The sequence below is a fragment of the Pelophylax lessonae genome (assembly GCF_965119305.1).
Source record: "Pelophylax lessonae genome assembly, chromosome: 1".
NCBI lineage: Eukaryota > Metazoa > Chordata > Amphibia > Anura > Ranidae > Pelophylax > Pelophylax lessonae.
The window spans coordinates 289,458,793-289,485,652 of NC_138768.1; the positions used below are offsets into that span (position 1 = coordinate 289,458,793).

A 26,860-nucleotide genomic window follows, 5' to 3' on the forward strand; every position below is an offset into this window, starting at 1 on the left:
GAGGGACAGAGGGACTTTATTCCAAACCAAGGACAGTCCCCCAAAACCAGGGGCAGTTGGAAGCTATTGAATTATTGTGTTTTTGTGACTCAGAGTGTAGAGTGTTAGTGTAATGTGCGCATAGTATGTCAGTATAGCGTAGTTTCAGTATAGTGTTTCAGTATAGTGTGACAGTATAGTGTAGTGTCAGTATAGTGTTTCCGTATAGTGTGAGTATATATAGTGTCAGTATAGTGTCATTATAGTGTGTTAGTGTAGTGCAGTGTTTAACACAGCATTACATAACATTTAGTGCTATATACAGTGCTGTAAACCCTTTTTTCTTTTTTTTTTTTTTGGTTGCTGAATTTTTTTCCTTTTTGTTTTGTTTTGGGTTTTTTTTTGTCTTCTGCCTGCCCCCTTTTTTTTTTTTAATTGTCAGCCGCAGTTGTTCTGACTGCGACGCTTGTATTCCCTCTTTTTTATTATTGTATTTTTTTTATAGTTTTTACATTTCTTTCAGTCCTCAATTTCCTCGACTATATACTGCGGCGGTCAGCCCCTCCTGGGCAAAGTGACGTATCGGTATGTCACTCGCCCATGAGCCTCTAGGGGGCTAGCGCACTCCCGCCCCTGCTCGTTCCCTGACATCCCCGCGCGAGTGACCGGCGGCACCAATGTCTGCCGGCCACTCGCTATCTCCCGCTGGAGAGGGAGAAAGGCAGACGGCTGATGTAAACACAGTCGTCTGTCATTTTCCCTGATGTAACTGCAGAGACTGTACGATCCTGCTATGTAGGATCGTATGTCTCTGTGGCTACGTCACAAGCCACGCCCCCACAGTTAGAATCACGCCTCTAGGGATACATTTAACCCACTGATCACCAATAAAGTTAACCCCTTCCCTGCCAGTGCCATTTTTATAGTAACAGTGCATATGTATAGCACTGATTACTGTAGTAATGTCACTGGTACCCCCAAAAGTGTAAAAAATGTCAGTCAAGGGTCCGATCTGTCCACCGCACTGTCGCAGTCCCGCAAAAAAAATCGCAGATCGCCGCCCATTGCTAGTTAAAAAAAAAAACAATAAAAATGACGTAAATCTTTCCCGTAGTTAGTAAACGCAATAACTTTTGTGCAAACCATTCAAAATACGCTTATTGGGATTTCTTTTAGCAAAAATATGTAGCAGAAAACAAATTGGGCTAAAATGTTAAAAAGTTTTGATTTTTACATTTTTTGGGGGGGAATTTCATATAAAAAAATGTGAAAAATATAATTTTTTCAAAATTGTCGCTCTTTTTTTGTTTATAGCACAAAAAGTAAAAACTGCACAGGTGATCAAATACCACCAAAAGAAAGCTCTGTTTGTGGGAAAAAAAGGACATCAATTTAATTTGGGTACAGCGTAGCATGACCGTGCAATTGTCGGTTAAAGTAACGCAGTGCCGAATCGCAAAATAGGCTCTGGTCTTTGAGCAGCCAAATCCTCCGGGGCTTAAGTGGTTAAAGTCCACCAAACTCCACATTTCTTGCAATAGAGTGCATCCAATCCCACATTTCCCAGTTTCTATTAAGTTTGTGTAATAAGCCCCCCATTATGTCTGGCAGGCCAACAAGGAGAGACAGACGTTCCCATGCACTGATTTAAATTTTTTACAGCAAGTTCAATTCTTGCTTTCATCAAAAATATCTATATAGAGTTATGGTGTGAAGGCACCACTAATACCCAAAGCCCAATTTTTCCACACCTGTTACTTCTATCCAAAGTCTGGGAAAGAGACAGAAGCTTTTTTGTACTATAAATTGGCTTCTTCACATAAGGCATGCTCACCATGGTGCAAAACTTTGTTTTTTCCACCCAAAGTCTGCCAAAGAGACACCAGAATTTATCCAAAAAATCTGTAATCTTGTTCCCAGTGCACTAAATTGTGGCCTCATCATACAGACTGGCTCCCCAAGTCGTTATTATCAAAATAAAGAAAGCTTGCAGGGGAAATCAATTTAAATGGATTTTTTTATTTTTTATAAATGTCAGTTTTGTTGCAACGGGTTCTTAACACCGTACAAATGTGCCTTTTTGCAGGCTGACTATGGGGACCCCCCAGGCAGAATATCTAAAATATTGTTTCATGTTTATTGCTTCACTTTAACCATTATTAAAATCACTGCTCCTTTAAAAGCAATTTTTTTAAAAAGGGTTTTTTTTGCATTGGTACATGTCCCCCAGGGCAGTACCCGGGCCCCCATATGCTTTTTATGGCCAATAACTTTCATATAAGCCTTCAGAATGGGGACTTTTGATTTTTCAAATTCGGGTCCCATAAACTTCAATAGGGTTTGTGGTTCAAGCCCAAACTTTTGTGATGTTTGAGAGTTCTGGTGCAAACCGAATGTATCCAAATCTCCGAATGACAAGAGTAACACATTTTCTTGAAATTTATTTAGTTTTGGTTTTTTGTATTCATTTTCTAAAGAATTTCAAATTTTCAGAATGATTAGAATTTGGATCAGTCAAAAAATACTCAACCGATTTTAACTCTGTGTGAAGAATAGCTGGTTGTTAAGGTGCAGGCTGGGAATCCGGCTGCGGTGTCCTTAAAAAAACGATGACTTTTTAGCTGTCAGTGGGCCTCCTCACTGACAGCTGAATATTAACAGAATTGCCTGTAAATAAAACTTCAGAAAAAAAACTGCATGGAGGTCCCCCCTATCCATACCATATACTAGGCCCTTTGGGTCTGATATAGATTTTCACATGCCAAAAAAAAAAAAAAAATTATGTGGGACCCCCAAAATCATTACCAGACCCTAATCCGAGCATGATGCCTGGAAAGCCAGGAAAGGGGTGGGAGCACCTCTCCCTCCTGAACCATGTCAGGTTTCATGCCCTCAACATGAGGGGGGCTTCCTTAAGGCAGGGGGCCCCTGCCCCCTAAAACACATTGTCCCCTTGTTAATGGGGACAAGGGCCTCCTCCCACAACCCTAGTGTGGTGGTTGTGGGGGGATGGGGGGGACTTATCGAAATCTGGAAGCCTGCTTTAACAAGGGGGCCCCCAGATCCTGCCCCACCCCACATATGAATGTGTATGGGATAAAAAAAAGTCAAAGTTAATAAAAACACAACACCAGTACTGACCCAAAAAAAAAACAGTTGCTCACGAACACGACTGCTCCCATCCAGGGACACAGCCAAATGAAAGGTATACATGGGGGTGGGGGTTATCCAGTTATGTAACCGGATGACCCTGCCCCCATGCCTACCTCTCATTATGCGAGTGCCATTATGGGGCAGGATCACCCGATGCCACCACTGGGTAACCCTGCCCCCGTGTCTATCTTTCATTCGGGAATAACACTTACGCAATGAGAGGTAGACATAGGGGTGGGGTCATCTCGTTTACGTCCCTATATACCCTATACTTATTCACAAAAGGGGGCTGCCAGATTTCTGATAAGTCACCCCCCACACCCCTGCAACCACCGGGCAAGGGTTGTGGGGAAGACCCCATTGTGCCTATCAACATGGGGACAAGATGCTTTGGGGGGCAGAGCCACTTCTGGTCCAAAGCACCCCCCCATTATGAGGGCATGTGGCCTGGTATGGTTCAAAAGGGGGTTGTTCACTCACTGAAATTTTTGAGAAAAGAGTGACAATTTTGAGAAAAAAAAAACAATACTTTTCACATTCTGATATATAACATTCCCAAAACAAAATGTATAAATCTAAATGTTTTAACATTTTGTTTTCTGCTACATATTTTTGGTAAAAAAATTGCAATAAGCGTATTTTGATTGGTTTGCGCAAAAGTTATCGCGTTTACTAACCACAGGAAAGATTTGTCATTTTTATTGTTTTTTTTTTTTACTAGTAATGGTGGCGATCTGCAATTTTCTTGCGGGACTGCGACATTGCAGCGGACAGATCGGACCCCTAACTGACATTTTTGACACTTATGGGGGGACCAGTGACATTACTACAGTTATCAGTGCTAAAAATATGCACTGTTATTGTAATAATGACACTGGCAGGGAAGGGGATCATTGTTGGGGATCAAGGGGTTAAATGTATGCCTCATGCTTACTGACGTGTGTGGGGGGAGGGGGTTCTGTGACAGAGATCGCAGATTCAGCTATGCTGAATCCTGTGATCTCTCTCTGTCTGTCACAGAGAAGATCCACCTGTTTTGTTTACACAAGCAGGCAGATTTTCTTACATGTTCCCCGAAGATCGGCCTGACTCCCGCTATGTTTAAACACAGCAGGAACGAGCCTCCGGCGGCGCGCGCGATCTGCCGAGACAGCTAGGGTCCAGCAACATAGATCTATGTCGCTGGACCCAGGGCTGCCACTGTGCCACAGTAGCAGCACAGTGAGCAGTCCTAAAGTGGTTAAGGATGTGGTGACAGGTTTTCCCAGCCACTTAACAACCAGCTATTCTTCACACAGAATTAAAATTGGTCGATCATTTTTCGACCGATCCAAATTTGAATAGTTCCAAAAATTTAGAACTCATAAAATTATTAAACTAAACAAAATTTAATGAAACAAAACTAAATTAATTCTGAGACAAATCAATGAAACAAAATTAGTAACATAACGAATGTATCCAAAACAAAATTAAACACATTTTTTTCATTCTGCACATGTCTAGCTGCTTTTACAAATTAATTTTCTTTTATAACCAATAAAATTATTTTTTACTAGTTAGGATTTTTTTTTACTATTACATTTTGTGTGCATAAGTAACAATGATGTAATACATTGTAAACATTTGTGTGTGTGTTTGGGGGGGGGGACCAGGGGCCCCCTAATTGTAACGGTGTCTGATCCTGATACATTTACCCTCACAAACCCACATTCTTCTTATGAGACAGGACACCCTTAAACTCAAAACATAGGTACAGCGTGGCATGGTATGATTCTTGGGGGTGCATGATTGCTGCCCCCGCCCCTTCCCTTTTTCCTGGCCAGCTAGGCTGTTTGCTTGGATAAAAGTTTTTTTTTTTATTAATTATTGGGTAAACCAATGCTGTTTACTACCCAGTTTTTTTTTTTTTTTTGTTTAAGTGTATTGTCCTGCTAAAAGTTCATAAAATATACATGCAGCCATGCAGCATGCAGTCTGGCTAGACAGGTAAGAGAAACAGTGAGCCAGACCAACATTTGGAGAGTATCTTGCAAGAGGGTGTAGCAAAGCCCTTTGTTGAGAGGATAAGGGCCTCACCCTCATATCCTGTCCCCCAAAGGGATATGAGATCTACAGATGGGACTTATGGGAATCTGAGATCCAACTTTAGAAAAAAGACACAACAAATGTTTTCCTCATGTTAAGAAGCATGGGGTACACAGCACCCTTGTTACTTATTTACACACACAAAAATGAAAAAGTAAATAAAAGCAAGCACACTGTGAAAAAATAATGAGAAAAAGATACGGTAATTAAAAAATAAATAATGCTTTACCATGTAAAATCAATATCAGCCATGTTGTACAACAATATGAATCTATGTCAATCACAATGAGTGTCAATGTTTGCCCACCACTTTTACAAACAACAGCCAGAGGTTAGGGCCGGCAAACTGGACAAATATGGCCAGTTTATTCACCCATTCACCAAACTGCCAACCGGCTGGGCTTGGGTCAGACTTAGGTTTGACCCAAACCTTAAAAGAGAAGTTTGGCTTTTTTTTTTTTTTTTGCAAGAATCATACTTACCTAGGTGGATGCAGCATTGGTCTGATGCTGCATCTGTCCCCCTCAGGCTCTAAGACTGAGTACCGAGCAATAAAAAAAAGCTGATCGTTCAGTTCTCAGAGCTCCATGAGCAGAGAGCTGGTGACTGTCAGTCACCGGTTTTCTGCTCTGCCCTCCGAGCTCTGTGGAGTACTGGGCTGTGGAGGGAGTGGGAGCGGCTGGCTCAGGTGCTGGTTCAGGGTGGTGGGCAGATCTTGACTATATTGTTGCAATCTTGCCCAAGCCTGGACCGGCTCTGTGATTTCAGCTGACAGCAGGCTTCTGAAGTAGTCTGCTGAAAATGGATGAAGTGCAGAACGAACTGCTTTGGCTATACTTCTCCTTTATGCTTCTCCGTAGTTATGAATTGACCCATATCCCTCTATACTGTGAAGTAGAACATTAGCTAAACCTTTGCTGAGGAATTGGTTCAGATTAAGTGAGGCAGAAAAAACAAAAATAAATCTTTTGTTCAAGAAACACTGTTTGTTCCAGGAGTTAGTAAGCTATAGTGTAAATTGTAGAAAATTCACATAGATTTTTTTTTCCTCAAACTTGAATAAAATCCTGACATTATGTAAAAAAATAGGAAAAACTAAGGCATCCTACTTTCTTTTTGGGAAACACTCAGTAATCCAAGGAATATTTAATTTTTCATTTGTGTTCTATTTGCTTTATAATCATCAAAGAGAACATTTCACAGGTTCAGGACAGAATTGCAATAATCATTTTTATAGTCAGGGAACCTAAAACACAGATTTAAGGGATTCGACAAACGTTTTATGACCTTTGTGGTGAATATCTAACTTTACACCTGTAATAGTGAAAATTGTCCACCTGCAGACATGTGGAGAAACACCACATGAATCAGTCTAAACTATCTTACTACTGAACATTCTCTGGTTACCCTGGAAATAAGATCTAGGGAAACCTTGTCATGAAAGTGAATCAATAATACTTATTTCCCTAATATGTGATGCTCTGGTGGACTCCATGCCTAAGAGGGTATGTAACTAATTTAATAAATGTAAAAGCTAATTGCTTTAGGGTGTATTTATAAAAAAATAAAAAAATAAAAACGGCATAGCAATTCACTCAGTGAAAATGCATTTTCATTCATTCTGTGTGGATAGGGCAAGAAATAAAATGCTATTGGGCTATTTCTATGCTGGCTGAATATTTTTCATTGATTTAAAATTTAAAATACCACATTTGGCCACTAGATGGCACAGAATGTCGTAGGAATTTAATGTGATACCTAGCATCATCTAGTGACCAAATGCAGTATTTACCATTTAAAATCAATGAAAGACATTTAACCACCACAAGAAATAGCCTAATAACTTTTTTTCCCTGATTCACACAGAACGAATAGACATGCACTTGCACTGGCCAATATTCAATGCTAGTTTTTTTTTTTTTTTCTTTATCAATGCATTTCTCAGAGTTTTAGGAGTTATTGATATGTTTTTCTCTCCATTTAAACCCAAAGCACACAGAATACTAGAGGCAGGATGGCAGACTATTGTAAAGGAATATAATTAAAAAAGAAAGTCTTTGCTTAGAGTAAAACTAAACTACAGGGCATCAAATCCCATTAACAAAGGCAGTTTCACTTAATAGCTCAGAGGTTTAAATGGCTTATGTATAATGATGTTTGGTAGGTGAAAAGATAAAAAAATGTAATGCACAAAATTAGAATCAGATGTTAAAATTGTACAGGTTTGTTCATACTTCTATTGGACCCTGAATCTTTTATGCATCATGGCCACTGTGGTAAAGATTTACGGGTTTGTTGTAAAAAAATGCAAGCATGTTGTCACAGCACATACACATAGATATTAACTGGAATATATATTTTTGTATTTCAGTGTTTCCTTGACTGATGCCTTTGCTAAAGCAGTATTATGTTTATGTCTCTTATTTTATTGTATTTATGTATTTTGAGTATCTAACTGGACTGAAGTTAAAGTTAAATAGTACCTGTGCCCAGACAATGAACAGTAAATTATTAACATATTCTTAACAAGCAGTTACAAGTGTTAAAACCAGCCATTTGTAACCTTTCTGGCCACATATATCAAAATCATTACATCCTCAAAGATCACAATACCGGCACACAGGTCATGTTTCATTTGGTTTCCAATAGTTTACAAACACCTGCTTTGTAATACTGTGTTTCCCTGAAAATAAACCCTACCCTGAAAATAAGACCTAACATGATTTTCAGGGAGGGTTGCAATATAAGCTTTTTTCCTGTTTTGTAAAAAGAGTATATAATGTTCAGTGTGTCTCCTTTTGTAACTTTATTATCGAAAATACCTTATTTCCAGTGCTGCTGGGTGCTCACCTGACCCGCTGGAGATCTTCTCTTCTCCTCCCCACTAATGTCAGCGGCCCCATCCTCTGCAGTGCTCAGAGTGATCTCGGCCCTTCCCTTCAGCAGGGATTATGTGGGCACCAAGTGGCACTGTAAATAAGGAATTTTTGACACATTACAAAAGGAGACTCACTGTACATTATATAATATTTTATTAAAGTTACTAAAGGAGACACACTGGACCTTAAATAATATTTTTAAACAATTGCAAAAGGAGACACACTGGACATTATATAATCTTTTTACAAAACAGATTATATATTTTTACAATGACTTTAACTAAGGTTTATTTTTGTGATTAAGGATGTTATAATGATGACTCCTGAGCTGACAGGGAGAGAGGGAGAGAGAAGACAAGGGGCATAGATAAGACATCCTCTGAAAATAAACCCTAGTGTGTTTTTTGTAGTCAAAATTTTCGGGGAAACACGGTAGCTAAAAATAAACTTCAGTGTCCCTGTTTTGAACTTTGAGTGTAAAATTCTTTATAATGCATGCAACTATAGAGGTGTATTAGAGTTAGTTTTAAAGTGTTTTTAGGGCCCATTCAAGTTCATTTAAATCAGTAAAACATATTTGACTAGGAAAAAGCCTAACTGTCCAAAATCGGGCCCAAATTGTCAATATTTTGTGATATTTTGGCCCAAAGTCCAAATTGGGGCCAAAGTGTCAATATTTTGTGTGGCCACCCTTATTTTCCAGCACTGCCTTAACCCTCTTAGGCATATAGTCCACCAGAGCATCACAGATTGCCACTGGAGTCCTCTTCCACTCCTCCATGGTGACATTACAGAGCTGGTGGATGTCAGAGATCTTGTTCTCCTCCACCTTCCATTTGAGGACACCCCACAGATGCTCAATACATTTTAGGTCTGAAGGCATGCTTGGCCAGTCCATCACCTTTACCCTCAGCTTCTTTGGTGGTCATCTTCAAGATTTGTTTGGGATCATTACCATGTTGGAATACTACCCTGCAGCCCAGTCTCTGAAGGGAGGGGATCATGCTCTGCTTCAGAATGTCACAGTACATATTGCCATTCATAGTTCCTTCAATGAACTGTAGCACCCCAGTGGTGGCAGCATCCATGCAGTCCCAGACCATGACACTCCCACCATCATGCTTGACTGTAGGCAAAGCACACTTGTCTTTGTACTCCTCACCTGGTTGCCACCACACACACTCGACACCATCTGAACCAAATAAGTTTATCTCATTAGACCACAGGACATGGTTCCAGTAATCCATGTCCTTAGTCTGCTTGTATTCGACCATCTTTAGAAGAGGCTTCCTCCTGGAACGACAGCCATGGGGACCAATTTGATGCAGTGTGTGGCGTATGGTCTGAGCACTGACAGGCTGACTCCCCACCCGTTTAACATCTGCAGCAATGCTGGCAGCACTCATACCTCTATTTCCCACAGACAACCTCTGGATATGACGCTGAGCATGTGCACTCAACTTCTTTGGTCGACCTTGGTGAGGCCTGTTCTGAGTGGAACCTGTCCTGTTAAACTGCTGTATGGTCTTGACCACGGTGCTGCAGCTCAATTTCAGGGTCTTGGAAATCTTCTTATAGACTAGGCTATCTTTATGTAGATCAACAATTGTTTTTTTTCAGATCCTCAAAGAGTTCTTTGCCATGAGGTGCCATGTTGAACTTCCAGTGACCAGTATGAGAGAGTTCGAGCAATAACACCAAATTTAACACATCTGTTCCCCATTCACACCCAAGATCTTGTAACACTAATGAGTCACATAACCCAGGGGAAGGAAAATGGCTAATTGGGCCCAATTAGGGCATTTTTACTTAGGGGTGTACTCAATTTTGTTGCCAGTGGTTTAGACATTAATGGCTGTGTGTTGAGTTATTTTGAAGGGACAGCAAATTTACACTGTTATACAAGCTGTACACTCACTACTTTACATTGTAGCAAAGTGTGATCTCTTCAGTGTTGTCACATGAAAAGATATACCGTATATACTCGAGTATTAGCCGAGTTTTTCAGCACATTTTTTTGTGCTGAAAACGTCCCCCTCGGCTTATACTCGAGTCAAGGAAAAAAATGTCCTCTCCGACGGGTTTAAGGTTTAAAAAAGGCGCCGCCCGTCGCATACATGTTACCGCGCACGCGCCGCCGCCGCTCGTGTAATTTCAGCTATTCCCGGCGCCGCTCGGGAGAGGCCGGGAATAGCCGAAAGTATATGAGCGGCGGCGGCGCATGCGCAATGACGTGTCGGCGCCGGGCGGCGCCATTTTTAAAATGAAGGCGCCTCTGGAACAGGTAAGTGAAACAGCTTCACTACCTGCCATGGGCTGCGGGCACACTACGAGGGATGCAGTGCTGCGGGCATGGTCCACATGTACCATGCCCACAGCACTGCATCTCCTGTAGTATGCCCACAACCCCGGATCCTCTAGTACCATGCCAGTACCCTGCAATCTCCCGCACCATGCCAGTACCCTGCAATCTCCTGCACCATGCCAGTACCCTGCAATCTCCTGCACCATGCCAGTACCCTGCAATCTCCTGCACCATGCCAGTACCCTGCATTCTCCGGCACCATGCCAGTACCCTGCATTCTCCTGCACCATGCCAGTACCCTGCAATCTCCTTCACCATGCCAGTACCCTGCAATCTCCTGCACCATGCCAGTACCCTGCATTCTCCTGCACCATGCCAGTACCCTGCATTCTCCTGTACCATGCCAGTACCCTGCATTCTCCTGTACCATGCCAGTACCCTGCATTCTCCTGCACCATGCCAGTACCCTGCATTCTCCTGTACCATGCCAGTACCCTGCATTCTCCTGCACCATGCCAGTACCCTACATTCTCCTGTACCATGCCAGTACCCTGCATTCTCCTGTACCATGCCAGTACCCTGCATTCTCCTGCACCATGCCAGTCACCCTGCATTCTCCTGCACCATGCCAGTCACCCTGCATTCTCCTGCACCATGCCCGCCGCCCTGCATTCTCACCCTAGGCTTATATTCGAGTCAATGATTTTTCCCATCTTTTTGTGGTAAAAGTAGGGGCCTCGGCTTATACTCGGGTCGGCTTATACTCGAGTATATACGGTAATACAATATTTATAAAAATGTGAGGGGTGTATATATATATATATATAGGCATATTAAATCTACTCTTATTGTGCTTGTATACTGCAGTGCAAGGTGTTGAGATCTGCAATCAACAAGCTTTTTTACAACTAGATAAAAAAAGACAAAATGAAAATGGAAGCATTATGCTCCACCTACTGGGTGGATAGGAGAATACAGTACATAATAACCATATTGAATCTTTCAAATTTACCTGAAAAATTTTTTACCAACCACCAAAAAAAAAAAAGAAAAATAGAGAAATGAGGAAGGATAATATAAGTACAACAACACGTTACATTACCTTTAATAAATATATTTGTTATCTTCTATAAAATTTCATCAAATAACCTACTTGCTTTTTAATGGAATGTTTCACTTCTTTATTCCTTAAACAGTATATTAGAGGATTAAGTATAGGAGTTACAACAGTGTAAAAAACTGCAACTACTCGATTAAGAGTAAAAGCAAAACTTACTTTTGGCTTAACATACATAAATATTACAGTACTATAATAAATAAACACAACAATTAAGTGGGTAGAACAGGTTGAAAGGGTTTTTCTTCTATTTTTACTAGGTATACGTAAGACTGCAGCAAGAATATAAAAATAAGAAATCAAAGTCACAAAGAAAGATGATAATATTACTAGGGAAGCACACATAAAATCCAACATATCAATTAGGTATGTGTCTGCATAAGACAGTAGAAGTAGGGGGGGAGTGTCACAAAAGAAATGGTTAATATTACGATCGCCACAAAATGGAAGTTGGGAGATTAGAACAATATGTGGGAAAGTGGTCACAAAGCCGCCAATGACTGAGCCTATACTAAGACTGTAGCACATGGTATTATTCATCAGGGATGTGTATCGCAGTGGCTGACAGATGGCCAAGTAGCGGTCATACGCCATGACACCAAACAAAAAACATTCTGTGGATCCCAAGAAGAAGAAGAAAAACAGCTGCATTATGCAACCAGGAAAAGAAATATATCTCCCATGTGGAGTTATAGTGGAGAGAATCTTGGGAACAATTACAGAAACATAGCAAATCTCCAGAAAAGAGAGGTTACGTAGATAAAAATACATTGGGGTGTGCAGACATCTTTCTATCCGTGTAATAATGATGATCACAAAATTACTCATAAGTGTTAACAGGTATGTTATCAGTAGGAGCAGGAAGCACAAATATTGCAAACTAAGAGAATCAGGAAACCCAAGGATTATGAATTCAGCCGGTTTGCTTTGATTAACATACATCTAAATTTATCAATAGGAGGGGAAAAAAGCATGATTGTTAGCATCTTTCCAAAAGTTGTTTGTACCAACCTTCATTACACAGCATTAAAAGTTATCTCAGAAGCAGTGATCGTTAAAACCTACTGTCAAGGAATGAACTTTTTTTTTAACTTTTTGTTTGCATAATCCCTTACAATAGTAGTGTAAGGGTGTTGTTGAGGAGTACTAAGTAGGTAACCAAAAATTATCTAAAGAGAGATGGCATGAGAATTCAGTTACTTGATTTGTTGTTCAGTTCTTTTTGCTCAAAATGGAGAAATATGTAAAAGAAAACAAATGCTTCGAATTAGGGTTGCACCGATACCGATACTGATATCCATATCAGTGCCGATACTATGCATTTTTGTGAGAATTGGTACTCGCGAAAAGGTTCTGATACCCTAAACTGATACCCGAAGTGACCTGAACCAGACACAAAATCAGCCCCAGGCTGTTAGCTAAATCTGTACTTGGATCAGGGCTTTTTAACAGCTTGTCTCCCTAAATGCAGTGCAGGGGAGATGCTGGCATTCCAGGTAGTACTGTCAGAGGCAGGTGGTAGGTTGCACTTTCTCTGACTTTGATGCCTGGATGGTGATGTCCCTGGATGATCTGGCTGCAGAGAGGCAGCACTTGCAGTGGGGATGTCTGTGCTAGAGTTGGCCTGACATTACTTTACAATACTTGACATTACATTACTTTACATTAGTACAACAATGGTAAGGCATGTGCAGGATATAGCTTTTAAGGGAGGGGTGAGAAGATGAAGACAGTAGATGAGGTCTGAGCTGAGGAGGGGTAAATGGGGATCACGTGGATGAGAATGCAGTGGAAAGAAGTGGAGGAGAACTGAACCCTGTACTCTGCATGTAATGTGCCTGAACCCTGCGCTCTGTATGTAATGTGCCTGAACCCTGCACTCTGTGCCTGAACCCTGCTCTCAGTATGTAATGTGCCCTTCACTCTGTATGTAATGTGCCTGAACCCTACACTCTGTATGTTCTGTGCCTGAACTCTGCACTCTATATGTAATGTGCCCTGCACTCTATATGTAATGTGCCCTGCACTCTGTATGTCCTGTGCCTGAACCCTGCAGTACCCCTGTACTTTGCCATCTTAACCCCCTGTACTGTGCCCTCCTGTCTCCTGTGCTGTGCCTTCCCTGTGTTGCATTCTTCTTCCCTCCACCAGCTGTCACCTCTGCCCTAGGTCTCCCCATGACCCTCCCATCCCTATCCTCTTCCCCCAAGGGATCACAGCCTTTTCCATCCCAACTCGCCCACCCCATAATCCATATTTCATCCCACCCTCAACTATCCTGCCCTCACCTATCCCTCTATGCCCCCCCCACCCTGCCCTTACCCCAGCCTCACCCAACTCCCTAACAACTCCCACTTCCCAAACCACCCCTATACATATTCTTCCTAAGCAATAGGTATGGTAATTGGTATCGGCGGGTAATTGAAAAAAGTATTGGTATTAGTACTCTGTGTTAAAAAAAAATGATATTGGTGCATCCCTACTTCAAGTACTATCTTTGGAAGCACAGTGTTTAGCTCTTATGCATTGTAGAAATGTTAGTAATCCTGCACTCTGGGATGCAATGCAAGTATCTTGCAAAGGCATCCATGCAGGGAATTGGTAAGGATTCAAACAAACCCTTTATTGGATTGCCAAAGAGCAGATAGCACAGTACCTGGTGTGGTGCATTCTGTTACATGCCTTCTGTTTCTCCTCTGCATGAGAGAACTTGTGGTGGCAGAATGACAGTGCAGGCACACAATCATCAAACAAATAAAAAATGCATCCAATGGTATATTTAACAGGATTAACCACATGCCGACCGCCCCACGCAGATTTACTGTGATAAGGCGGCTCGGCTGCGCATAATCATTTAGATCTATGTGATTATGTGCACCTGTGATTAGACACAGCGAGAGCCAAATCGCAGGAAGAGCAGGCAGGATCGCCACCGGCCTCTCGTGGTCTTCACAGAAACTGACAGGAAAGCCGCCTGCCTATGTAAACAAAGCAGGCGGCTCCTCTGTCACACAGGCCGAAACACCGATCTCTGTGTGCCTGTCACAGAGCCCTCCCCCACACAGTTAGTAGCAAGCACAATTAGGCTTACATTTAACCCCTTGATCACCCCCCAGTGTTAATCCCCTTCCTGCCAGTGTCATTTATACAGTAACAGTGCATATTATTTAGCACTGCTTACTGTATTAATGTCACTGGTCCCCAAAAAGAGTCATAAATGTCAGTTAGGGGTCCGATCTGTCCGCTGCAATGTCGCAGTCCTACTAAAAATCACTGATCGCCGCCATTACTAATAAAAACAAAAAAATAAATAAAAAGTCCAAAAATCTATCCTGTAGTTTGTAAACGCTATAAATTTTGCGCAAACCAATTATAATATGCTTCTTGGGATTTTTTTTATACCAAAAATATGTAGCAGAATACAAATTGGCCAAAATTGAAAAAAAAAATTGATGTTTAAAATTATTTTATTGGGAATGTTTTATAGCAGAAAGTTATTGTGTTTTCTTCAAAATTGTCGCTATTTGTTTGTTTATAGTGCAAAATCTAAAAACCATAGAGGTGATCAAATACCACCAAAAGAAAGCTCTATTTGTTGGAAAAAAAAGGACATCAATTGTATGTGGGTACAATGTTGCACGTCCGTGCAATTGTTAGTTAAAGTAAGGCAGTGCCGAATCGCAAAATATGGCCTGGTCATTAAGGAGGTAAAACCTTCCGGAGCTGGAAGTGGTTAAAGGGAGCAAAGTAAAGAAGTTTGTTGTCAGGGTTCACACGTTAAGACATGTTAAGTCAGTGTTTAAGGAGTTAAGCAGGCCCTGCAATCTCTAACTGTAATCAGCCGCCTGTATAGTTTCAACTGTTTGTATTTAGTCTTCCACAGCCACCAGTCTTCTGTCCTTACCCCTTACATATGTTCCACATTCACATGTAGTGACTCCCAACTCCTCACAGTAATGTTTGTGTCCAGTGACTTATGAAAGTGGTATTGTCCAATCAGTGAGTTGAGGAGCAAGTGATTTAAACATCAGGCAAGACAGTGGAGAGAGATATCTGCCCCTATTTGTAAGCTTAATGATAACACAAAAAGGTACATTGATCAAAAACCACGCAAATTCACCATGTTGGGGGCTTTTAGCACTGTAACCCCTCCTAGCCTGGACCCCTATCAGACACCAGGGCTTTGGTTTCACCCTTGTCCTTCTCGTCAGTCCTTTCAGTGACCATATTAGCCTCAAAACGAATCTGCATCTATCTTTCACAGAAATAACTTGCAGTTACATGTTGTTTACAAAGGTTAATCTGCCCAAAGAGGACCTCTAGAAACCTTCCCACTTTATTAGAATACATACTACTCTAGGCACTGTGTACTCCTGCAGGTATTATGGACATAGATGAATTTTCACCATCAATGAGATTTTTATATAGAAAGCATAGCTCAACCTATCTTAAAAATATAACAGCCTATGAAAAAGTTATTACAATTAGTTAAGGCCTCGTTCACGTGGGTCGATTACATCTATGCCCTGTGTAGGGCCATCCAAGGATGCACAGGTGTTCCTGGCATCCCCATTCATGTCTATTAAGAAACAGCGGCTGCACGGACACAGCCACTGTGTCCCAATATGACATTCGTGTGGGTGCTAGTGTATGTTCCCAAACTCTCCCTGGTTGTGTTCGGAGCCCTACTCTTGCTCTCGAACAAATGACACAATAGGAGCATCAGCCATGTCCAGGCTGCAAATGCGTCCAATAGACAATAATAGGACTGCCAGCATGGGGATGCATGGAACACTTGTGTATCCCCATGCTGGCAAAATATAGTCCTCAATAGGGATGATCGAACTTTTGAAAAGTTCGGTTTTGCCAGAACATCCGAACTTCCCGAAAGTTCAGCCCGGATTTCAGAACCCCATTGAAATCAATGGGACCCGAACTTCGGTAATCAAAAAACACAATTTTTAAGCCCTAAAACCCAATAAACGCCCCTAAAAAGTGCATAGGGTTCTGGGTCATGCCCCATTAACTATTAATCACACAAAAAAAAGTTCTTAAAAATTGTAATTTTTGATAAAAAAGCCAATTATTGAAAAGAAAAAAAAGAGAGAGATTTTTTGATTTTGACTTTGGATTTAGTATCGGGGGGTCTAAAAAGTGTACATGTGAAGTTTCAGCTCTGTAGCATGTCCAGAACCATGAAAAAAAAAAAGATAATTTTTCAGTAGAACAGGGATGTGGGACCCTCCTTTTACACCTATATGATCTTTTTTTTGGTTCTGGACATGCTACAGAGCTGAAACTTCACAGGTACACCTTTTAGACCCCCCCCAGACACAAAATCACACAAAAAAGTTCTTAAAAATTGTCATTTTTTATAAAAAAGCCAATTATTGAAAAATTAAAAAAAAAAAAAAAAAAAAGAGATTTTTGATTTTTACTTTGGATTTCGTATCTGGGGGGTCTAAAAAGTGTACATGTGAAGTTTCAGCTCTGTAGCATGTCCAGAACCATAAAAAAAAAGATTGTTTGTATTAGAACACTTTCAGCTCAGGGGGTTGGCTTCTCTTCTCGGTTTTCACACCTTGCCGGTTTAATAGCAGGCATTTTTTTGGGTTCTTTGCAGTCAGGAAAAACATCTGAACTTGTGTATAGTGGTACTGTGCACAAGTTCTGATGTTTTGCCTGCCTCCAAAAACCCCCAAAAAATGCCAGCAAAAACACACCTGGGCATCTTTTTTTTGACGCTAGCGATTTTTTTTGGCATTTTTTGGGGTTCTTTTGAGGCAGGCAAAACATCTGAACTTGTGTATAGTGGTGTATATACACACATACATATATTTATATACACACCTAGACATATATAGGTGTGATAGTAGCATAAATATATGCTTGCGCTAATTAAATCATTTACAGTAATATATTTTTGCTACTATCACACCTATATATGGCTAGGTGTCTATATACATATAATTATGTGTGTGTATATATACCACTATACACAAGTTCAGATGTTTTGCCTGCCTCAAAAGAACCCCAAAAAATGCCAAAAAAAACGCTAGCGTCACAAAAAAATGCCCAGGTGTGTTTTTGCTGGCATTTTTTGGGAGTTTTTGGAGGCAGGCAAAACATCAGAACTTGTGCACAGTACCACTATACACAAGTTCAGATGTTTTTCCTGACTGCAAAGAACCCAAAAAAATGCCTGCTATTAAACCGGCAAGGTGTGAAAACCGAGAAGAGAAGTCAACCCCCTGAGCTGAAAGTGTTCTAATACAAACAATCTTTTTTTATTCTTCTGGACATGCTACAGAGCTGAAACTCCACATGTACACTTTTTAGACCCCCCAGATCTGAAATCCAAAGTAAAAATCAAAAAATCTCTTTTTTTTTACATTTTTTCAATAATTGGCTTTTTTTATCAAAAATTAAAATTTTTAAGAACTTTTTTTGTGTGATTTCGTATCTGGGGGGTCTAAAAGGTGTACCTGTGAAGTTTCAGCTCTGTAGCATGTCCAGAACCATAAAAAAAAGGATTGTTTGTATTAGATCACTTTCAGCTCAGGGGGTTGGCTTCTCTTCTCGGTTTTCACACCTTGCCGGTTTAATAGCAGGCATTTTTTTGGGTTCTTTGCAGTCAGGAAAAACATCTGAACTTGTGTATAGTGGTACTGTGCACAAGTTCAGATGTTTTGCCTGCCTCCAAAAACCCCCAAAAAATGCCAGTAAAAACACACCTGGGCATTTTTTTTTTTGACGCTGGCGTTTTTTTTGGCATTTTTTGGGGTTCTTTTGAGGCAGGCAAAACATCTGAACTTGTGTATAGTGGTATATATACACACATAATTATATGTATATAGACACCTAGCCATATATAGGTGTGATAGTAGCAGAAATATATTACTGTAATTGATTTCATTAGCGCAAGCATATATTTCTGCTACTATCACACCTATATATGTCTAGGTGTGTATATAAATATATGTATGTGTGTATATACACCACTATACACAAGTTCAGATGTTTTGCCTGCCTCCAAAACCCCCCAAAAAATGCCAGCAAAAACACACCTGGGCATTTTTTTTTTGACGCTAGCGTTTTTTTGGCATTTTTTTGGGTTCTTTTGAGGCAGGCAAAACATCTGAACTTGTGTATAGTGGTATATATACACACATAATTATATGTATATAGACACCTAGCCATATATAGGTGTGATAGTAGCAGAAATATATTACTGTAAATGATTTCATTAGCGCAAGCATATATTTCTGCTACTATCACACCTATATATGTCTAGGGGTATATATACAGACATAAATGTGTATATATACCCCCTATACACATGTTCAGATGTCATGTCTGACATCAAACATGTCCTCAAAAAAGCACTGGCAGTGGCAACCACTGCAGCATGAAAAATGCTTGCTGGTGAGAAGCCATATTCCTGTCCCGAAGCAACTCAGAGAAATGATCATTTCTCTATAGCGGTCACCCTGCTATGGAAGGGTTTTGTCACCCTTCCATAGCAGTCACTGTCAGTTAACCCTACACTACATTACGGTCCCCTTACACTTAACACTTTCCCTACAGAAACTAAATTTTTGAAGCTAACTTAAGTGTAAAGGAGCACTCTAACTACACTAGATATCCCTTTCCTCACACTAATAAATGCTAAATGACACTTTTAAAGTAAAATTAACAGAGCTGCTTCCACTCTCTTCCATGTCCAGTATGACAATGCTAGGAAAATGGCGGGGGCGATCTTATATACTGGGGGGCGTATTCACTAATGATTGGTCTAGGGACCCCCTAGTCACTCCAATCACATTCCACATTCCTAGCATTCTCCTGCCCCCTCAATTGGCTTTTGCTAATGGTTCTGGTCCAATCACGGGCTTTTAAAGCCCATTTCCTGAAGCATTGCATTTTGCTCGGTTCTGGTTGCCGAATTCCGAACTTTTTGGGCAAAAAGTTCTAAATTCGGCCGAACCTCGAACACCCAATGTTTGGGCCGAACCGATGGTGGACCCGAACCGTTCGATCATCCCTAGTCCTCAATAGAGCTTGGATGTAATAGCCCCATGTGAATGATTCCTTAAGTTAAGACTGATATTAACATAAATTAAAGCACACATTGCATACATTAAAGCATTTTACCAATATCTGAAGACAAAGCTTTCAAAAAAATGTACATATAAATAAACTCTTGCTGTAAACAGATTTCACACTAAAACAAAGTATTGAAAGAAAACTGTGTTTTTATATTGAAAGAATATGGTAAAACCTCCTGTGTTGCTAAATTTAATCAGCCATATGAATGTGCAAAAATTAGACTAGATCTTGGTCTAGAAAGAAAGAAAAATGTAAAAACTCACATATGTTTCCTTATTTAATTTTTATTTTTTAATTTAGCAAATTAAAAGCTATGGTCTTGCAGAGAGGTAAATAAACACTGTTTTAGTTTTAATACTATACTTTAAAAACTCTTAGTTGTTGGCTCTTCCTTAAAAATGTTACTTCAGAACAAAATAAGGATTTGTTTTGCTGTTTGCTTGTTTGTCACATATGTATTGCCTCTATTCTTCCATTGTTCTCTTCTGCCCACTTTCAATCAAACACATAGTTGCTTTTATAGGAAAACTGCAAATAATCATCTGTGGGATACAGGAAAGTACCTGGATTTCAGAAAAAGCATGAATCATCTTTGAATGTACAATATAACATAATTGCATCAAGATAATATCTAAACATTCTTCAGGGAATGAGTTAATAATCCTATTTTGTGAGCCAAAGGGATATATTACCAAGTGATTAACAATTTGGAAGCTAGTTGTTTAAACATTTAAAAATGTTTTCTTTTTTTCCAATATAGCTTTATTAGAATAAAGAAGGTAGTACAGAGAACAGTTAATGAAAAATACACATCAGGTAGTTCTTACATTTGCAAGATTTGAATTGAGAAAAAGGTTAGCATGGATCATAAATGCAATAACTGTTGTTTAAACAAGAGATACAATATCACCTGACATTGGTCATGTAGGTTGGTAGTCTTCATGAGGGGTAAGGGATATGCAAACAAACAAAATAAACATGCACAAGGCAGTAAAGGAAGGGGGAGAGGGGCTAGGGAAGGAAGGATATGGGGACCCAGTAATTAACATTAATGTATTTCTATATTGGTACTACAGGAACCAACTTATATAACAATCAAGAAACAGATTTCCGATTTTTACCGTACATTTGGGATTGTCCAACCAATAGTTCCATTTAAGTTGAAACGACCTGACATTAAGGTTTATAACTGCTAATCGTTTTTCCATTCCACGTTGGTGGTTAAGAGTGGTAATAGTGTCATTAGGAGAAGGTGGATTCGGAGAGTTCTACAGTCTTGTGATGGTGAGTTTTGCTGCCAGTAGGAGTTGTACAATCACTATTCTCACCCTGGTTGGCAGGTCATGAATATTCAGGTGAAAGAGAGCTAGCTCGGGGTTAGGGGTGACATAGTGGCCAATTATCTCCGATATCATAGAAAAAATGTTATTCCAGAACGACCTTAGTGATACACAAGACCACATTATGTGATACAGTGTCCCCCTCTCCCTGCATTACCGCCAACACAGGGCCAATTGGTAAGGATAAAACTTGGAAAGTTTAAATGGAGTGAGATACCAGAAGTGGATTACTTTCTGGAAATGTTCCCAGAGATTCATACATTTAGACGAGGTGTATGTAATGGAAAAGGTCTTTTTCCAGTGAATATCTGGGAAAGTCTTCCCCAATATTTCTTCCCATTTGTGAATAGTGGTTGTTTTAGAAAAAGGAATCATGGGCATTGAGTATCCCATAAAATAGCAATATTCCTCTTAAGGGGATTGTAGTGTCTTAGAAGAATGCGTATGTTGAGGCTGGTAATTCTAGGTGTAGAGGTAAAGGGTGTCTATGAAGGAAGGATCTGATTTGTAGGTAGGTAAAGTATGCTTTTGTGGGAAGGCTATAAAGGGAGGATAATTCCTTAAAGGTATGAAATGAGGTATCCTTAAACAGGTCCTTCACAAGGGTGAGTCAATTATTTAGCCATACTTTTAGGTCAATTCAAGGTATGAAATATTGGAGTGCCATTAGTGGGGTGGGGAGTTTGTACCGTGTTTCTAGATTTGCGGATGAGAGGAAAAAGTCTGACCATGTCTTAAAGGAGGCTTGGACAGTTGGAGTGGTGGAGGACGGAGGTGGGGCTCCCAATATGGGGGCAATAAGAGAGCATTTGAGGTCCCTTTGGGGTACATCGGTGGCCTCAATAGTAGACCAAGTCTTGTGTTTGGAGGGGTTCCACCAGTGCTTGATTTGCTCCAAGGCATAGGACTTATAATAGGCCATAATATTGGGGGTCCCCATACCTCCATATCTATTGTGTCGCAACATAATTTGGAGAAAACATCTAGGGGGCCTGTGATTCCATATATATTGGATAAACTGTTTTTGAATAGAGGTGAGAAATTTACGCAGTAAGGGGATTATCAAAGTGCGGAACAGGTAGAGGAGTTTGAGAAGGAGCAGCATTTTCAAAGTCGCTATCCTCCCAGCCTTGGATAATTCTTGTTTTTTTTTAAGTGGGTCAGTTGTTGGGGTAACATATCCAAGAAGGGCTTGAAGTTATATCTATAAAGCTGAGATGTGTTCGGGGTTAATTGAATTCCTAGGAACGGTAAAGAGTATTGGCACCAGCTTAACGGGTATTTTTCGGTTAAAGAAGCTTGCATGGGTGGTGGAATATGAATACCTAATATTTGGGACTTCATGGCATTTAATTTGTGATAATAAATCTGTGTCTCTTGTAGGGATGTCAGGGGGTTGGAGAGGATAAGCATAACATCATTCCTCAAAGAGACTTATTTTATGTTCTATACCAGCTATGGGCAGGCCTGTAATTTTGGGGTTAGTTCTAATACTTTCAGCAAGAGGTTCCTAAGGAGAGTAAAAATTAGTAGTGATAGGGGGCAACCCTGTCTAGTTCCGTTAGATATGGTTATGGTTTTGGAGGTGATCCCGATGTAAGAACCCCGAGCTGACGGGGTGGAGTAGAGGGATAGATTAGCGGAATGTAGCCATCCTTCAATTACAAACTTGTTAAGTACAAATTGGAGATAGCCCCGATGGACCCTGTCGAATGCCTTCTCCGCATCCAGGGATAGGAGCAGAAAAGGCACTCGCAAGGATCCCGGAGATCAGGTTAATGAGGCGAAGCAAAAGAGCAGAAGATTGGACAGCAGAAGAGCGGACTGCAAAAGAGCAGAAGATTGGACAGCAGAAGAGCGGACAGCAAAAGAGCAGAAGACAAGAAGAGCAGAGAGGGAGAAGACCAGAGCGTCTGGATGAAGTCTGGATGAAGATTTTTAATAAACTTTCCAAAACGTCTCCTGTCGTTATTTACATACACTGCCTTTTATGGGGTGAATGGGTAGGGGTACAGTGTACCCCATACCCATTCACATAGGGAGGGGGTCCGGGATCTGGGGGGCCCCCTTGTTCAAGGGGGCTTCCAGATACCGATGAGCCCCCTGCCCGCAGACCCCCACAACCACCGGCCAGGGTTGAGGGGATGAGGCCCTTGTCCCCATCAACATGGGGGTAAGGTGCTTTGAGGTGGGGGGTGCAGAGCCCCCCCTGCCCCAAAGTACCAACACCCCCCCATGTTGAGGGCATGTGACCTGGTATGGTCCAGGAGGGGTGGGGCCGCTCGCTCGTCCCCTCCCCCTTCCTGCCCTACCGGGCTGCATGCTCGGATAAGGGTCTGGTATGGATTTTGGGGGGACCCCATGCCGTTTTTTCGGCGTGGGGCTACCCTCAAATTCCATACCAGACCCGAAGGGCCTGGTTTGGAACCTGGGGGGGACCCCCACCCAGTTTTTTTCCCATTTTTGGCTTGGAGTTCCCCCTCAAGATTCTCACAGCGCAAGTCGGATCATCCTGATCCGACTTGCGGTGCGACTTCCACTCAAATCAATAGGCTCCCATAGGGAACCATTGATTTTGAATGGAGGCAGAAAAAACGCTGCTAAAAGCAACATGGCCAAACGTGCAATAACGCCAATGGAAAAAGCTACTGAAAGCACGTTTAACAGCTGCTTTTTCCCGGCGTCAGAACTAGCTTTGCAGCACGTTTTTTCTAACGACCCGTGTACATGGAGCCTAAGGGGCGAGTTCATTGCTAAGGCATTTGTAATATACGTTGGAGAAACCATCCTCTCCTGGGGATTTACGATTGGGTAATTTGTTGATGACCGAGCAAATTTCTTATGTGAAGAAGGGTTGGGATATAGAAGCTAGTTGGTCATCAGCACTTTCCTTAAGAAGTCCTGAATCAACTTGGGCGAGGGCTGGGGGGTAGACTTATCACTTCAAAGATCATAGAGGGACTGATAGTAGTCTGCAAAGGCATTGCCAAAATATTTTGGGTTGGTTAGAGTGTTTTGAGACAGGGGGTAGGTGAGGGCAGTAAGTCTTTGTTTGATTTGTTTTGTTTTAACCCTTTTGGCCATCCAAGCTCCCACTTTGTTACCCAAGCCATAATAAATGACTTTAAGGAACTTGAAGTTTTTTTTCATATTTGTAAAGTATTAAAGTCTTCAGTTCCTGTCTATGGAGAAGAATGTCTTGTATAAGCTGGGGAGTTGCGTTGGTCTTGTTTGCCTGTTCTTTTTGTGTAGTAGTAGTAAGCAAGTCTTCGCTCTGCCTCTCCCTCTGTTTCCTAACATAGGAAGCCATTTTGATCAATACTCCCCTCATATACACCTTGTAAGTATTCCATAAAGTAAACCTGTTCACATGTACACAAAAAATCTTGAAGCTCTTGCACAATCTTTTGGTACAGTTGCTTGTTCTCCAGGAGAGAGGTATTTAATCTCTAAAGTGTAGGGGGAAAAATTACAGAATTTATCATCAAATTCCAAAATAATCGGGGCATGGTCTGACCAAGCAATTGTACCAATGTCAGCATGCAGAACATTCTGTAATGATTACTAAAGATTAGTTAAAAAAAAGTAAAAAGAAAGTCAAGAAGGCAAAGTCCTTCTGAGACCCATGAAGACAACGCCAAACATTGTAGAGTTCATGCTTTCGAAGCAGGGTAGTGATAGAGTCTTCTAGATGGGGTGGAGGGGTCCATCTCGGGGCTTAGGATAGTGTTGAAGTTTCCACCAAAAATTAAGGTGCCTTGTTTTCCTTCCAGGGTTTTAGTTAGAAGTGGAGAAAGAAACTTCAGTTGTTTTGTATTTGGGGCATATAAATTTAGTAGTGTAAAAAACGTTTGGTTTAGTTCACAGATAAGGATGATGTACAGTATCTACCTTGGGGGTCTTGAAAAGTTTGGATATGGCGAAACATCACAGAGTCTCTTACTGCGATGAGTACTCCACAGGCTTTTTTAGGGCCATTCGCTAGGTATATATGAGGAAAGTGGCGGAAGTTCAAACGTGGACTCTTGTTAGCCGCAAAGTGCGTTTCTTGAGCAAAAATGGCATCTGCTTTCAGAGCGTGAGCCTCTTTTTGGAGTACAGCATGCTTAAAGGGGCTGTTAAGGCCCTTAGCATTAATGGACGTAATCCTCAGAGGCATATCCAAAATCGACTGATTGCTTTGATGTGGCTAAAGGTAATTTTACTATAAGGGGATATGTTGGGGGGAGAGTACCTTTCAGACATGAGGTTCGAAGATTGAAGGATGGAGCTGTGGACTGTCCAGGTAGTCAGGTGTGATTCTTCAGGTACGTTAGATGGGACTTCATCGATGTTCGCTCAATATGGGAGTAGTATGGTCCTTATTTCAGTTCCAATGATGGTAATCTGAGGGCCCTGGTTAATGACTGGTTGAAGATAGGAGATTAGGGATGGGATAACAAAACAGAAAGACAAAATCATGAGCAACATTCGTAAAAAAAAAACCTCCTGACAAAACGCAGGCAAACGGGCAGCTGGGGCTGCTATGGTAACTTGGGGGGTAAGGCAGGTTGGTTGTGCCACGCATTGGGCAACAGGACAGGGGAGAGCAGAAAAGGGAAGAGAACTTAGTGCTGGGCCTCATGCCTCACGCCAATGTAATATTTGCAATGGTAGAAGGGAGAAGCCTATTTAAATTGTGGGGACCATATTAGGTCCATTCTGCCTGTAGTCTCTGCAGAGGAGGTGGATCCTTGGATTGCGCATATTGGGGGAGTAGTTGCCATTGCTTGAAAAGTTGGATGCCTTTTTCCACACTATAAATGGGGTACATTTTACCATTCCAGGTGACCAGAAGTTTCATGGGGAATCCCCACTGGTAGATGATGCTGTGGTTATGTAAGATTTTAGTAAGAGGCCTGAGTTTCTTCCTATTCATTGCTGTCTGCTGAGAAATATCTGTGTATAAGGAGATCCCAGTAAATTCATCTGGTACTAACGAACCTTGCTTTGCCGCCTCCATAATACGCTTTTTTACATGATAAGAATGGATGCGTGCCAGGGTATTCCTGAGCGCAGTGTCTGGCAGGAATTTAGATTTGGGATCGCGGTGGGCCCTGTCCACGCACAATTCAATATCAGTCAGAAAGGGGATGAGGGCCTTCATGAGGCGTTGAATAAAGCTGGTCACATCCATTGGGGGTATGGATTCGGGTATCCCTCTAAATTTTATGTTATTCCACCTCGAGCGGTCTTCTAGGTTCGCTATTTTGTTTTGGAGGAACTGGATCTCAGATTCTTGGTCAGCATAGGCATCAACAAGGTCATTATGTGCAACATATAAGTCTGCCATTTTGGATTCCAAGTGTTGGATTTTGTTAGAGTGGGTTTGTACAGTATCATTCAGGGGTGCAAACATGTCAGAGAAATCACTGAATAGGGTTCTCCTGAAGGAGTTGAGCATATTTTTCAGTGTGTTCTCTTAGACAGCCTGGTCTGTGGCTGGGAACAGCTCAATCCATAGTTCTGAGTGTCCTCCCTGTGTGTGTGCTTGAGACATACTATGCTGCAGCCCAGGGGAGAGCTCATCTTCCTCCCTTTGCTGCCTGGTCTTAGCTGGGCTGCTTGTAGTAGTGTGTGGGCCGTTCTGCCGGAGCAGGTGTCATGACCATCTTGCCTGACTTGTGGAGCGGCGGGCGGGTAAAAGTCCATGAGGCGCTGGGGTGGCTTGTTCGACTTCCCCCGATTCAACATGCATCCTGAGGGTGAGCGACAGCAGAGGGATCTGGGTCAGTTCTTCAGGCGTTTCTCCCTTCAGTTGCTGTTTAGTGTTAACGGTGTGAGGCTAGAGGAGCTCCCTGCTATGCGGCCGTCTTCACCGGCAGCCGGACACACCCCCCCTAAAAAAAATGTT

General features: G+C 41.4%; 1 protein-coding gene across 1 annotated transcript in view; it reads right to left on the bottom strand.

The window, feature by feature from the left end:
• The window catches only part of LOC309544336 (olfactory receptor 6B1-like), a gene marked incomplete at both ends in the record, with an annotated part of 61,601 nt that extends 49,255 nt beyond the window's left edge, over positions 1-12,346 (bottom strand). The window contains one exon of the mRNA XM_082243241.1: positions 11,555-12,346. Within this exon, the coding sequence (XP_082099367.1) occupies positions 11,555-12,346 (792 nt within the window). The remainder of the gene's footprint in view (positions 1-11,554) is intronic.
• Positions 12,347-26,860: the final 14,514 nt, after the last annotated feature.